The sequence below is a fragment of the Mercenaria mercenaria genome, chromosome 11 (assembly GCF_021730395.1).
Source record: "Mercenaria mercenaria strain notata chromosome 11, MADL_Memer_1, whole genome shotgun sequence".
NCBI classification, from domain to species: domain Eukaryota; kingdom Metazoa; phylum Mollusca; class Bivalvia; order Venerida; family Veneridae; genus Mercenaria; species Mercenaria mercenaria.
In genome coordinates, this window is record NC_069371.1 from 22,107,362 (window position 1) to 22,120,620 (window position 13,259).

Sequence of the window (13,259 nt, forward strand, 5' to 3'; positions counted from 1 at the left end):
TTTAAAAAAAACACAACAGTTTACACAACAGAATAGGTACTGAGAATATTTCTGACTGGAACTGTAAAAGACTGAGAATATTTCTGACTGGAACTGTGAATATTTATGACTGGGACTGTGAATATGTCTGACTGGAACTGTGAACATTTCTGGCTGGAAAAGTGAATATTTCTGACTGGCACAGTTTAATTTCTGACTGGTACAAATTTTGGAAGAGCTAAAATGAAATTTGAGCAAAGTGAGATTAGCAACCAGAGTTATGAACACATCAAGTAATTATGCTTATATGAGAAATGATATGCACACAAGAAAACAACAAAATATAACAGTGGAACAATGAAATTAACAAAATATAAAAATGGAACATTGAATTAATTTGAGAAATTAAACTACAAAATCATCAACAAAATTAATGATAGTCTTGGCACACATTAACCCACTAATTATACCCCAAACACCAAAACAAATCCTGCTAAAAAAGGAGATATGATCCAACAAGTATACATCTTTCAACTGTATAAACTGTACATGTATACAAGTAAATCTGCACAACTAATTAACAAGTTAATACAGTTATTCACACTTTTTGTTTTATTAAATGACTTTTCTTTTTGTTTATTTCCTTTTTTCTACATCCAGACATATATAATGAAATATTAGCTTGTAGCCTACACAAACTTTTAGCACTTCCTAATTCTTGACAATATGTTTGAATTCAATATGCAACAAGTATCATAATATATAACTACATTCTTGTTCTCTAAAGGTAACACTACAGCTATAACTTCCAAACAAAAAAAAATAAGGTGTAGCGAAATGTAACTTCAAATGTTATTTCTTCAATTTCATTTTCTCAGTGGAATTTACCATAACAATCCAGAACTGAATTCCCGTAACAATCATACAACATAAACATTTTTAAAACTTGGTCTTAAATATGAATTAACACTAACGAGGAAATGAAAGAGAAAATAAGAATATCAATGAAAAATATTTAAACTGAATGGAGATTCAAAATTAAAGCACATTTCTGGTGGGACTAGCTTCTTTTAAAGCAATGGCAAACACACCTAGCAAAATTGTAACAAAAGTAATAAATATAAAAAAAAGTGTTAATACCATAGGTAAATAGTTGTCATGATAAGGTTACAACTACAGCTGACTACCGTGCTTCACAAACAATAAGTAATCTCTTCCCAGTGATACATGCACTCTACTGTACATGATGTCTGTTACAGGGACATGCACTCTACTGTACATGATGTCTGTTACAGGGACATGCACTCTACTGTACATGTCTGTTAAAGTGACAGGCACTCTACTGTACATGATGTCTGTTAAAGGGACATGCACTCTACTGTACATGAATTCTGTTAAAGGGACATGCACTCTACTGTACATGAATTCTGTTAAAGGGACATGCACTCTACTGTACATGAATTCTGTTACAGGGACATGCACTCTACTGTACATGAATTCTGTTACAGGGAAATGCACTCTACTGTACATGATGTCTGTTACAGGGACATGCACTCTACTGCACATGATGTCTGTTACAGGTACATGCACTCTACTGTACATGATGTCTGTTACAGGGATATGCACTCTACTGTACTTGAATTCTGTTACAGGGACATGCCTCCACTGTTCATCACAATATCAAACATTTCAAAACAAGATTGAAACTTATATACCTCAAAATCATTTAATGGCGTTGTCATAAAATTTAGTGGTTTCAAGCTAAATGGCCATTTCTTCTGCATATAAATTCGTGGAATTATAATTTTTCACAATAAAATGAAGAGAAATTTTTCCTGCTTGTTGGTTTTAAAGTTACATGCATGTATTGATACAATTATTAAATCAGGAATTATACAATTAATGATTACTTTACAGTAAAACATCAAAAATCAATTTTACATTTTTTAAAAAAAATAAAAAAATTACAGGGAGTGAATGTTAAAGAGGCCAATCTGCTTCTTTATTCACATGCACATAAAACTCTTTTGCTCTCACCCCTTTTGTCTAAATTTTGACAGAACGCTTTAAAATATAGTATAGTTAAATTCCTGAAATTTTCCAGTACTTTTTACTGTATGACTAGCACAGTATAAGGTTTTATCAATATTTTATCAAATTATTTTATATTGGATAAGATTTTTTTAAAATAAATAAACACTAAACTCTGCATATCACTATAGAAATTAGTAAAAAAGTACTATTTTGATTTCATATAATTTTGACCAAAATCTAGAAGAATGTCCCTTTCAGAGGAAAGGTTCCAAACCATCCAGAAATATGGAGTTATGAGGAATGTCCCTTTAAGAAGAAAAGGTTATTCCACTGTCTATAGTTGAAGAAAAATGCAGTTATGAGGAATTCACTTCAAGAGGAAAGGTAACTCCAGCGTCTGAAGTTGAAGAAAAATGGAGTAATTTTGTACATTTTATATAACCATTTTTACACAATCTAAGTAACAACTAATTTGAAAATAATGAATACATTATCTGAACACAAATACTTCAAATTTTGACTTAAAATTTCAATAAAGTGCAGACACAAAAATAAAGTTCAAGTAATGAAACAATAATGTAATCATGGAAAGAAAATGGGCTCTTCAATAAACAAGTTCCTTTCAAGTATTTTAACAACAATAAATAGTTTCGTACCTAACATTCTTATCTAACATATTAAATAGATAAAAAAAAACTTATTGTATTCTTATCACCTTAAAACTGGATACGTATGGTAATATCAAACAAAAACTTCTAATTCAGTTTATCATTAGATTCCATGAAAGTCATCAATAATGAAAAAAAAATTGTTTGATAGTGCTTTTTTATGATTTGAACTGTTTTTAATGTATAAATAATAGAAATTGTTTCTCAGGTGGCAAAATAATCAAACCCTGATTAAAATATAGGTAAAGTCTTGCGAAAAAATTAATCTGCAAACTTATGTCAGTAAAAAAACTTAATCAGCAATATGATATACTATTTTAACACTTTAAGTACTTGATACACATTATTCTTGAACACTGTCTTGAAGTAAGGTCCGGGGCTTTCTTTCAGTTTTGTACAAGCTGGAGTTGTCTCCCCTCGATTCTCTTCATCTTCTATATCCCAGATCTCCGCCATACTACACCCTTGTCTGGAAATATTGAAATACTAATATTGTGTTAAGAATAAAACATTTTTCTGTTTATCTTCAGGTTTTGATTTAATATGTTGTTAAGTTTACTGTAATTCAGCTATGAACCTACCAGTGTTCTCATTAATCATGGACTCACTTTGCCTAAATGACTCAAGCACTAGGACTGATTTGATCAATTCATGAAGTCCCAGTCTTTTATCCATATAAATTCCATGCTTGCATCTCTCAAAACCCTGGATAACTGAAGCATTTAGCTCATAATTGGTGTTTTACAGTAGGTATCTTCCATAGAGGGAAACATTAAGTACTTGCTTGACTAAAACTGACAAAGTTTTGGTGCACACTATTCATTTTGCTGAGTCCAACACATTTTTAGTAAAATAGTGACTTTTTCAGCTTCACCATGAAGGAAAACCTCAGGCGCACAAATAATCTGAAGTCAAACATAACTTCTCAGCAACTGTAATACAGCTCTGAAAACAAACACAGTATACCTATATTATAAGTTATGGTCTATGTGATTTCTTTTAAGACATGACTTGTGTGACTTCTGTTCAGCCATTGCCTTGTGCTTCTGTTAAATCATGGCCTGTGTGTTTTCTGTTAGGTCATGGCCTGTGTGTTTTCTGTTAAGTCATGGCCAGTGTGTTTTCTGTTCAGTCATGGCCTGTGTGTTTTCTTTTAAGTCATGGCCTGTGTGTTTTCTGTTAAGTCATTACCTGTGTGTTTTCTGTTAAGTCTTGGCCTGTGTGTTTTCTGTTCAGTCATGGCCTGTGTGTTTTCTGTTCAGTCATGGCCTGTGTGTTTTCTGTTAAGTCATTACCTGTTTTTTTCTGTTAAGTCTTGGCCTGTGTGTTTTCTGTTCAGTCATGGCCTGTGTGTTTTCTGTTCAGTCATGGCCTGTGTTATTTCTGTTAAGTCATGGCCTGTGTGTTTTCTTTTAAGTCATGGCTTGTGTGTTTTCTGTTAAGCCATTACCTGTGTGTTTTCTGTTAATTCTTGGCCTGTGTGTTTTCTGTTCAGTCATGGCCAGTGTGTTTTCTGTTCAGTCATGGCCTGTGTGTTTTCTGTTAAGTCATTCCCTGTTTCTTCTGTTAAGTCTTGGCCTGTGTGTTTTCTGTTCAGTCATGGCCTGTGTGTTTTCTGTTAAGTCATGGCCTGTGTTATTTCTGTTCAGTCATGGCCTGTGTGTTTTCTTTTAAGTCATGGCCTGTGTGTTTTCTGTTAAGTCATTACCTGTGTGTTTTCTGTTAAGTCATGGTCTGTGTGTTTTCTGTTCAGTCATGGCCTGTGTGTTTTCTGTTAAGTCTTGGCCTGTGTTTTCTGTTAAGTCATGGCCTGTGTTATTTCTGTTCAGTCATGGCCTGTGTGCTTTCTGTTAAGTCATTCCCTGTTTCTTCTGTTAAGTCTTGGCCTGTGTGTTTTCTGTTCAGTCATGGCCTGTGTGTTTTCTGTTAAGTCATGGCCTGTGTTATTTCTGTTCAGTCATGGCCTGTGTGTTTTCTTTTAAGTCATGGCCTGTGTGTTTTCTGTTAAGTCATTACCTGTGTGTTTTCTGTTAAGTCATGGCCTGTGTGTTTTCTGTTAAGTCATGGCCTGTGTTTTCTGTTAAGTCATTACCTGTGTGTTTTCTGTTAAGTCTTGGACTGTGTGTTTTCTGTTCAGTCATGGCCTGTGTATTTTCTGTTAAGTCATAGCCTGTGTGTTTTCTGTTAAGTCATGGCCTGTGTTTTCTGTTAAGTCATTACGAAGGAAGACCTCAGGTGCACAAATAATCTGAAGTCAAACATAACTTCTCAGCAACTGTAATACAGCTCTGAAAACAAACACAGTAAACCTATATTATAAGTTATGGTCTATGTGATTTCTTTTAAGACATGACTTGTGTGACTTCTGTTCAGCCATTGCCTTGTGCTTCTGTTAAATCATGGCCTGTGTGTTTTCTGTTAAGTCTTGGACTGTGTGTTTTCTGTTCAGTCATGGCCTGTGTGTTTTCTGTTCAGTCATGGCCTGTGTGTTTTCTGTTTAGTCATGGCCTGTGTGTTTTCTGTTCAGTCATGGCTTGTGTGTTTTCTGTTAAGTCATTATGTGTGTGTTTTCTTTTAAGTCTTGGACTGTGTGTTTTATGTTCAGTCATGGCCTGTGTATTTTCTGTTAAGTCATGGCCTGTTTGTTTTCTGTTAAGTCATGGCCTGTGTGTTTTCTTTTAAGTCATGGCCTGTGAATTTTCTTTTAAGTCATGACCGGTGTGTTTTCTGTTAAGTCATGGTCTGTGTGTTTTCTGTTAAGTCTTGGACTGTGTGTTTTCTGTTAAGTCATGGCCTCTGTATTTTCTGTTAAGTCATGGCCTGTGTGTTTTCTGTTAAGTCATTACTCCGTGTTTTCTGTTAAGTCATTACCTGTGTGTTTTCTGTTAAGTCTTGGACTGTGTGTTTTCTGTTCAGTCATGGCCTGTGTATTTTCTGTTAAGTCATGGCCTGTGTGTTTTCTGTTAAGTCATGACCTATGTGTTTTCTGTTAAGTCATTACCTGTGTGTTTTCTGTTAAGTCATTACCTGTGTGTTTTCTGTTAAGTCATTTCCTGTGTGTTTTCTGTTAAGTCATGGCCTGTGTATTTTCTTTTAAGTCATGGCCTGGGTACTTTCTGTTAAGTCATGGCCTGTGTATTTTCTTTTAAGTCATGGCCTGCATGTTTTCTGTTAAGTCATTACATGTGTGTTTTCTGTTCAGTCATGGCCTGTGTATTTTCTTTTAAGTCATGGCCTTTGTGTTTTCTGTTAAGTCATGGCTTGTGTATTTTCTTTTAAGTCATGGCCTTTGTGTTTTCTGTTAAGTCATGGCCTGTGTGTTTTCTTTTAAGTCATGGCCTTTGTGTTTTCTGTTAAGTCATGGCCTGTGTGTTTTCTGTTAGATCATGGTTTGTGTGATTTCTGTTAAGTCATGGCCTGTGTGTTTTCTTTTAAGTCATGGTCTGTGTGTTTTCTGTTAAGTCATGGCCTGTGTGTTTTCTGTTAGATCATGGCCTGTGTGATTTCTGTTGAGTCTTGAAATATACACCTTAGCAAAGTCAGCAAAACATCTGCCTTGGGAGGTTGAAGGTCTGAATCCCAATGGGAATTGTGCTAATGTGGCCAGTTTGTTAACCACCAGATTCAAATGGTTACTGATCACATTCCTCCCTGTCGCATGGTAATAAAAGACAGGATTTGGAAATTAAATGCGAACAAGACAAACATATCTTTTAAGTCCAAATGGCTGGCCTTTTTCAACAGGGGTGCCACTATAACACTTTTCCTATTTATATAACTGTACATGACAAAATGAAAAATCTCACCTTGATCTCCGAACACACCAAGAGTCCTCCAGTATAGCATAGTCTGCTTGAAGAGCTTGTAAATTCTTCTTTATTTCACTTAAAGGTTTACGACTGTACATTGTGTATACTTTCTTTGTCCTCTCTCTGTATATATAACATTTAACATTAGGCACTGATATCTTAGCATTAAGGATGGATATCTTAACATTTAGGATGAACATCCTAGCATTACGTATCAATATCTTAGTAGTACAAATGAATTTCTAAGCATTACAGACACACCTTTTTAGCATAAAGGTTGTATATCTTAGCATACAGATGGATATCTTAGGCATTAGGGATGAAAAGCTTAGCATTACAGAAAGATATCTTAACATTCTGGATGGATATCTTGTCATTATGGATAGATTTCTTAGCAATAAGTAGAATACTTCAGCATTATAGATGGATATCTTAGCATTATGGAAAGATGTCTTAGCATTATGGATGCACTTCTTAGCATTAAGAATGACTATCATAGCAGGAAGCATATTTTACCATCAGGGTAGTGTGTCTAAGCATTACAGCAATATATCTAACGGAAAGATGGTTAACTCTGCATACCTCTTTAAGAAATATTTTATCATTTTCAACATAGCATGTAAATAATAAGACCTAAGTAATATTGCAGTCTCTCTGACTGGGCATCATCAGAAGGACAATATCATTTTTACAGTTTTATACCTTAAACCTGCATCTTCATAGTGTGGATGGTTTACAATTGGTCGACCTGTGCACAATTTTACTGTAGCCATTGTGGGCATGGGACCTGCAAACACTGCATCTGAAATGTTCATAAATAAAACAATAGTTACCAATGCTCTGGTGTGTGGTTGTATTTCATGTTAAAGTCATATGGGCTAAATATGTTTTTTTTTGTGATATGGAAAAAATTTGTTCTAACAATCTTTGTAGAAATCTGAAAACAAGAGGGCCTTATTGGTCCCAAGTCTCACCTAAGTTTTACACCTTTGTGCAAAGGTGAGCTAAAAAAACAGTAAACAACAAATTGTTAATGTCTCGTTTTATTATTTAAGGTCTCTTAAAACTAAAGTCAACCAGTCAGATCCCATAGAGATCATGATGCATTCTCCTGAAACCAAATACTGAGTCAGTGTGTAGGTGCACTAGAAACTGCTTATCAGCATAGTTGTGTTTCCCCATCCCAATGTTCACAAAACAATTTCAGTCTCAACTGAGTCTGATAATAAATCTTTTTTGTCCCTTATATCTAAATTGCATGTTTAAAATTAAATGTTAAGTTAATGACTACTTTCAAGTGACTATTCAGTGCTAATGGTCAGTCTCAATTGGAATTTAATCTTAGATTTTGTGGTAGAATTTACTACTAAAATTTCAACCTCAAACTCAGTTCACAGAAAAATGTTTTGTGAACATGGAGCATGAGGTCCGAGATCAAATTCTAGAACAGGCACTTCTAAATTTCTCTCTCTTTCTCTATTCCTTCTGCTCTACCCTCTGGTCAGATTGCTCTGTGTTTGAACTGGTACAGGATGAATTTGGCACTCTGAGGGTCTGACACCACTGTATGTAAAGCACCCTTAAACATGTGTACCAAGAAAGGGTGCTGTATAAAGCTGATATCATATATATCTTACGTTAACAGACTTGCAATGAAAAATAAGCACTTTCATTTGATTCCTATTAATCTTTCTAGCCAGCTTTAAGTTATATAATTATCTTTTGTAAACACAAAGGGCCGTCTTACTTTTTGGTGTATTTGCTTTAGTCCATTCAACAAGTTCTTCTAATGGCATATTACTGAATTCACCGAGAATGCTCCACTGATGCTGCAGGTTTGCAATTCCCTGGTAACTCATACATGCCAGTAACACAGTCAGTATTGCATAATGTTTCTCCCTGTTTCCTAGCCAACCAAAAATCTGTAATAGTAAAAAAAAACAACATGATTTATATAACTTAGTTTCTCTTTTTGTATTGCAAAGCTTAAAAGGCCCATAATGTTTTTGTTTATAATAAGGCTGCCACAGCTTTTATTTTGTCCATACATATACAAGTATATAGACTGTTTATTTCCTATTCTTGACAGCTGTTCTCTTATATATTTGACAAGGGTTTGAATACTGATTAACGTAGCTAAAAATATTATTGAATCCATTGTTTTTAATTTTCCTCCCTTTACAGCTCTATACATGCTCAAGTGCAATATTAGAAACACTGTTTTTCTAATAATGTAATTACATATTAACATCTGTTTGGACATCTGCTTTTAATCCTTTTTTAACATAAATTTAATAGTCTGGAACTTTAAGTTATATAGACACCATGTAGTCAATATTGTGACTTTCTTGCATGCCAGACAGGATTTCCCGTGTTTTTGCCCGTGCTAGAAAAGCTCGTCTTACACCCTGGGGTGTAAGATGACTTACGTACTGCAATTTATAAATGAATGCTTAAAATCATATGCTACTATAAGAATATAGTGCTCAAAAGAAAAACATTTGTTTTACTAATTAAAGAAGATGGCATGCAAGAAAAAGAATCTATCATTAGTTGAAGGTGCAGATTGAAATGTCTGGCTCTTGGGCAACTGTTTGCAGTAACTTAGCAGAGCCTCGTTACTGCCTAAACAGATACCCCTGAGCCAGATTTTTCCATCTGCACCTTCAACCAGTAAAAGATTCTTATATTTCAACTTTAAATGAGCATTTATTCAGACTCTGATAGCCAAATGGATTGAACCACTGACCTACCAACAGAGTTCAAAGTCAGCTACATAAACTTATTACCAACTTTACAGTTACCCTACAGCTGAATATTCCCAAACAACCAGTGACAGATTCTTACAGTCTCATCACAGGAATTGTAGATTTGGAGACTGTAGAGACCATTTATATGTGTATAATGCTTTTCCCATTCATGCTAAGAACACCTACTAACTAATTTAAGTATTTACTTAAAAGATACCATTCTTTACACAGTTTTGGTATTAAAAGGAAGAGGCAAGTATAGTGCGTACAAACTTACCTGTCTAGAAGCTAGCAATGAAGTCATAAGGCACAAATGGGGTGTCCAGAATAGTTTTAATCTCATAATGATCACTGCCATTAGTGTAAAAGCTATCAGTTGGAATAAATGATAAACAATCTGAAAGAGACAATGTGAAAACAAACTCAATAATTTTTTTTACCTTACTGTGTTTGTAAACTAAACTGTTCTTATTTTCATTTTTCATTAATCTGTTATGAGTGACATAAGTAATACACAATAATGATACTACAAGCTCTCTGGATAATACTATTAAACTGTAAAACCAACTTTGTGTATTTATAGGTTTAATTAAAAGTCATATTATATGATTGCAAGTAAATTGTCTTTCAAGGATATACCAGCAATGGTGCTAAACAAGCGCCTAGCTACTGTCTAGATGCTAGCATGTTAAAGTCTAAAGCTTCCTGGGTTTTGTAAGGCGCAGATCAAGACCAAAAATAAAGAGGTCAAAAGCCTGGTAAATGCTCTTTTATATATTTGACAGAAGATATTATACTGGGAGTAACAAGTCCTCCACTTCATGTGAAGAAGTTATCAGTCATTAATGGTGTACAATGCAGTACTACAGTAATACAGAATTCCAGGAACATTGGATTGGTTATTAGACCTCTTTTACTGCCAAAATATGTAATAAACCTACATTAAACAAGGTAGTTCTGCACATTTTGATCAAAAGTTTGCCAGTAATATATAATTTTATTAAACCCTGATTTTTTCAAAATTTCAGAACATGCTTAGAAAATTCAGCAATTAAAAAATATAGGGTCGTGTTTTTGAAATTTTGCTAGACTGATTTGAAATATCTGGACCTCAATCAACTTTTCATAATGGGAGTCTATGGGAAAATTACTATTTATACAACATTTTCGCAAACATAAATTTTTCTACAATGTATATTTTAATGAAACTTCTCAAATTTTGTAAATCAACACTGCCATTAATTCCAAAAAATGATTTTCATTTTCATATGCTGAGTCCAGGCTTTATTCTAAGTTATCTGGACAAATGACATAATGCTGTCAGTTCTGGTTAATCAAATGTGCAGAACTATCTTAAGCAGTAAACATTAAGTCGCAGATTGTGTCATGACAGCCATTTAAAGCTGGTATTATATCAATGGCATACAATATGTATTTTACCTCAGCATTAGGTTTACTTCTATTTGGAATGTCTGTATTGAGTATCTGCTCTGGTTCATCACTTGTATTCAACCAGGAAGTATATTCTGATTTCAGCAACTGTAAAAATATATATACATTGTAATGATAAAAATATGTAAAAATTGCACTCCACATAAAAAAAGAAATTTTACCAATTTAATTAACCGTAGAATATATTATACAAGAGGGCCATGATGGCCCTACATATCACTCACCAGAGTTGATCTGGCCTACTGACCTAGTTTATTACCCCACATGAGCCAGTTTCAAATTTAACCTAGAGATCATCAAGACAAACATTCTGACCAAGTTTCATAAAGATTGAGTCACAACTGTAGCCTTTAGAGTGTTTGCAAACTTTTCCTTTGATTTCACCATGTGACCTTGCTTTTGACCCTAAATGACCCAGATTAAAACTCGACCTAGAGATCATCAAGACAAACATTCTGACCAAGTCTCATAAATACTGAGTCACAACTGTGGCCTATACAAAATTGTGTTAAACTTGGTCTTGTAAATAAATGTTGTTCAAAGCTGTGCACTGATCAACACCTTTAGCCAATACTTCAGGGCTTTGATTTTTTTATTGTTACCACTACAGAGTGGTTCCAAGTGTGATCGAAACTGATGTCATTTCAAGAAAAATGTTGATGGACAATGAGTCTGCAGGAATGTAAAGCTCAATGGTCTTCTGGACTAGGTGTCAAGGTGTTAACCAATCAAATGCTTGAGATTTGAGACTAGTAGATGTAAGATGTAATCGTTCGGTGGTAACATAGAAGACTATGAAGCTAGGGGTTAAAAGTTCGAATCTCCTCTTCCAAAAACTAAGATTACTAACATTTAGGTAAGTATGGGCATGCTAAAGAAGCAGGAAGCTTCTGGAACTGGAACATCTTCTGCAATTTGGTGCGGACAAGAAATAAACTTAGACAGATACAAACAAAGAAATACTTACAAAGTAGGTGACTGTTACTAAAACTACAAGAACTGCTGGAGCTAACATTGTCTTCAGGATTCTACCAGGAGTCTGTGAGAGATATTAAGAGAATTTTCATTAGCTGTAAGTGAGAGATATTTAAAGCAGTTTTTCACTTGTCCTGAGAGATATTTAGAGAACTTTCTTTTACTGCGAGAGATATTCATAAAAGCTTCTTAAAACTGTGAGAGATATTTTTAGAACTTTCATCTGTTGATAAAACAGCACTACACAAAAGCCAAACTGTTTCAAACACATATAGACATATTTATCATTTTCAACTCCTGAGTAATGACATAATTTCTTTCACTTGCAATCCTTGTTACTATCCTCTTTCCTACTTTCTTTTCCATAATAAGGTGAAAAAAATTCCATTCAAATATTTCTAGTTGAAAAAGAGCAGTTACAAATATATGAAAACATTTTATACTGACCAAATCAGGGCAAAGTACCATTAAAATTATTCCAAGACACATCTTATAACCATTCACAGAAACCCTTGAAATAATTCACAGAAAACTAGTAAAAACACTGACAGATATACTGCATTGTATAAAATAAACCCAATATACTTAAGAATAATTCCAAATATCAATATGTGTTATCTTCTAAACTCCCTCTCCCTTACCTCTGCTTCCATAAAATCAAACTCTGCTGCACATGTATATAACATCGTGTGGAAGTTTTTAAAATCAGAAAATTTACTCCGGAAGATATCTCCTATATGTGCCTGAAAAAGGAAAGCAAACAAATCAATTGTTGTTTAAGAATGTGTACAGAACAAATGAGCCGCACCATGAGAAAACCAACATAGTGCATTTGCGACCAGCATGGATCCAGACCAGCCTGCGCATCCGCGCAGTCTGGTCAGGATCCATGCTGTTCGCTAACAGTTTCTCTAATTGCAATAGGCTTTGAAATGCACTATGTTGGATTTCTCATTTCTCAAATAGATAATGTTACATAACATCAGACAAGTTTTTATGATAGATAGGTATTGAAGTATAGAGTAAATTGATGTAAACATGTATCTAGTTCTTCCAACATCAGGAATTTGCTGTTTGGTTGGGCTTAACATCACACCGACACAATTATAGGTCATATCACGGTGCACAACCACGTGGTCTATGATGTCACGCCGTAGGTATCACACCAAGCATTTTTTGTCAACAAAGCATCGATTCTAGAAGAAAAATTCATAATAAGTATTTTGTCACAAATTTTTGTAAAATGTCTTTTGTATGTTGCAAGTCCTTATATCAATGTGTACATCCAATCACACAGCATTTTATTACCATTTTATTATGCTTCAAAGCCTGTGATTATCCTGAAAATCAGGCTCAAGCCTCTCAAGCTGCCGTCGCATGTGCTTCAGCTTGTTGCGATAGCATTTATCTTTTAGAAGTAGCCACTATAGTATACTTTTTCAGCTTGTTGCAATATCATTTATTTTCAAGAACTTGCCACAATAGCATACCTTTTTATCCTTGGTTTTACCTGAAAATAACGCCTTTACTGTGAAAAATAATCAATCAGCAGCTGTTTTGCGACAAAAAGTACCAAACCAAAACAGCCATCT

At 34.3% G+C, this 13,259-nt stretch overlaps 1 protein-coding gene across 1 annotated transcript in view; it reads right to left on the reverse strand.

Moving 5' to 3' along the window:
• Positions 1–568: 568 nt before the first annotated feature.
• The window catches only part of LOC123531431 (probable C-mannosyltransferase DPY19L1), a 37,227-nt gene continuing 24,536 nt past the window's right edge, over positions 569–13,259 (reverse strand). Inside the window, exons 14-21 of the mRNA XM_053518727.1 lie at positions 12,309–12,410; positions 11,660–11,731; positions 10,681–10,779; positions 9,518–9,637; positions 8,238–8,412; positions 7,193–7,292; positions 6,488–6,613; positions 569–3,150 (exon numbers count right to left, since the gene is read on the reverse strand). Of these exons, the coding sequence (XP_053374702.1) occupies positions 2,994–3,150; positions 6,488–6,613; positions 7,193–7,292; positions 8,238–8,412; positions 9,518–9,637; positions 10,681–10,779; positions 11,660–11,731; positions 12,309–12,410 (951 nt within the window). The 3' untranslated portion in view covers positions 569–2,993. The remainder of the gene's footprint in view (positions 3,151–6,487; positions 6,614–7,192; positions 7,293–8,237; positions 8,413–9,517; positions 9,638–10,680; positions 10,780–11,659; positions 11,732–12,308; positions 12,411–13,259) is intronic.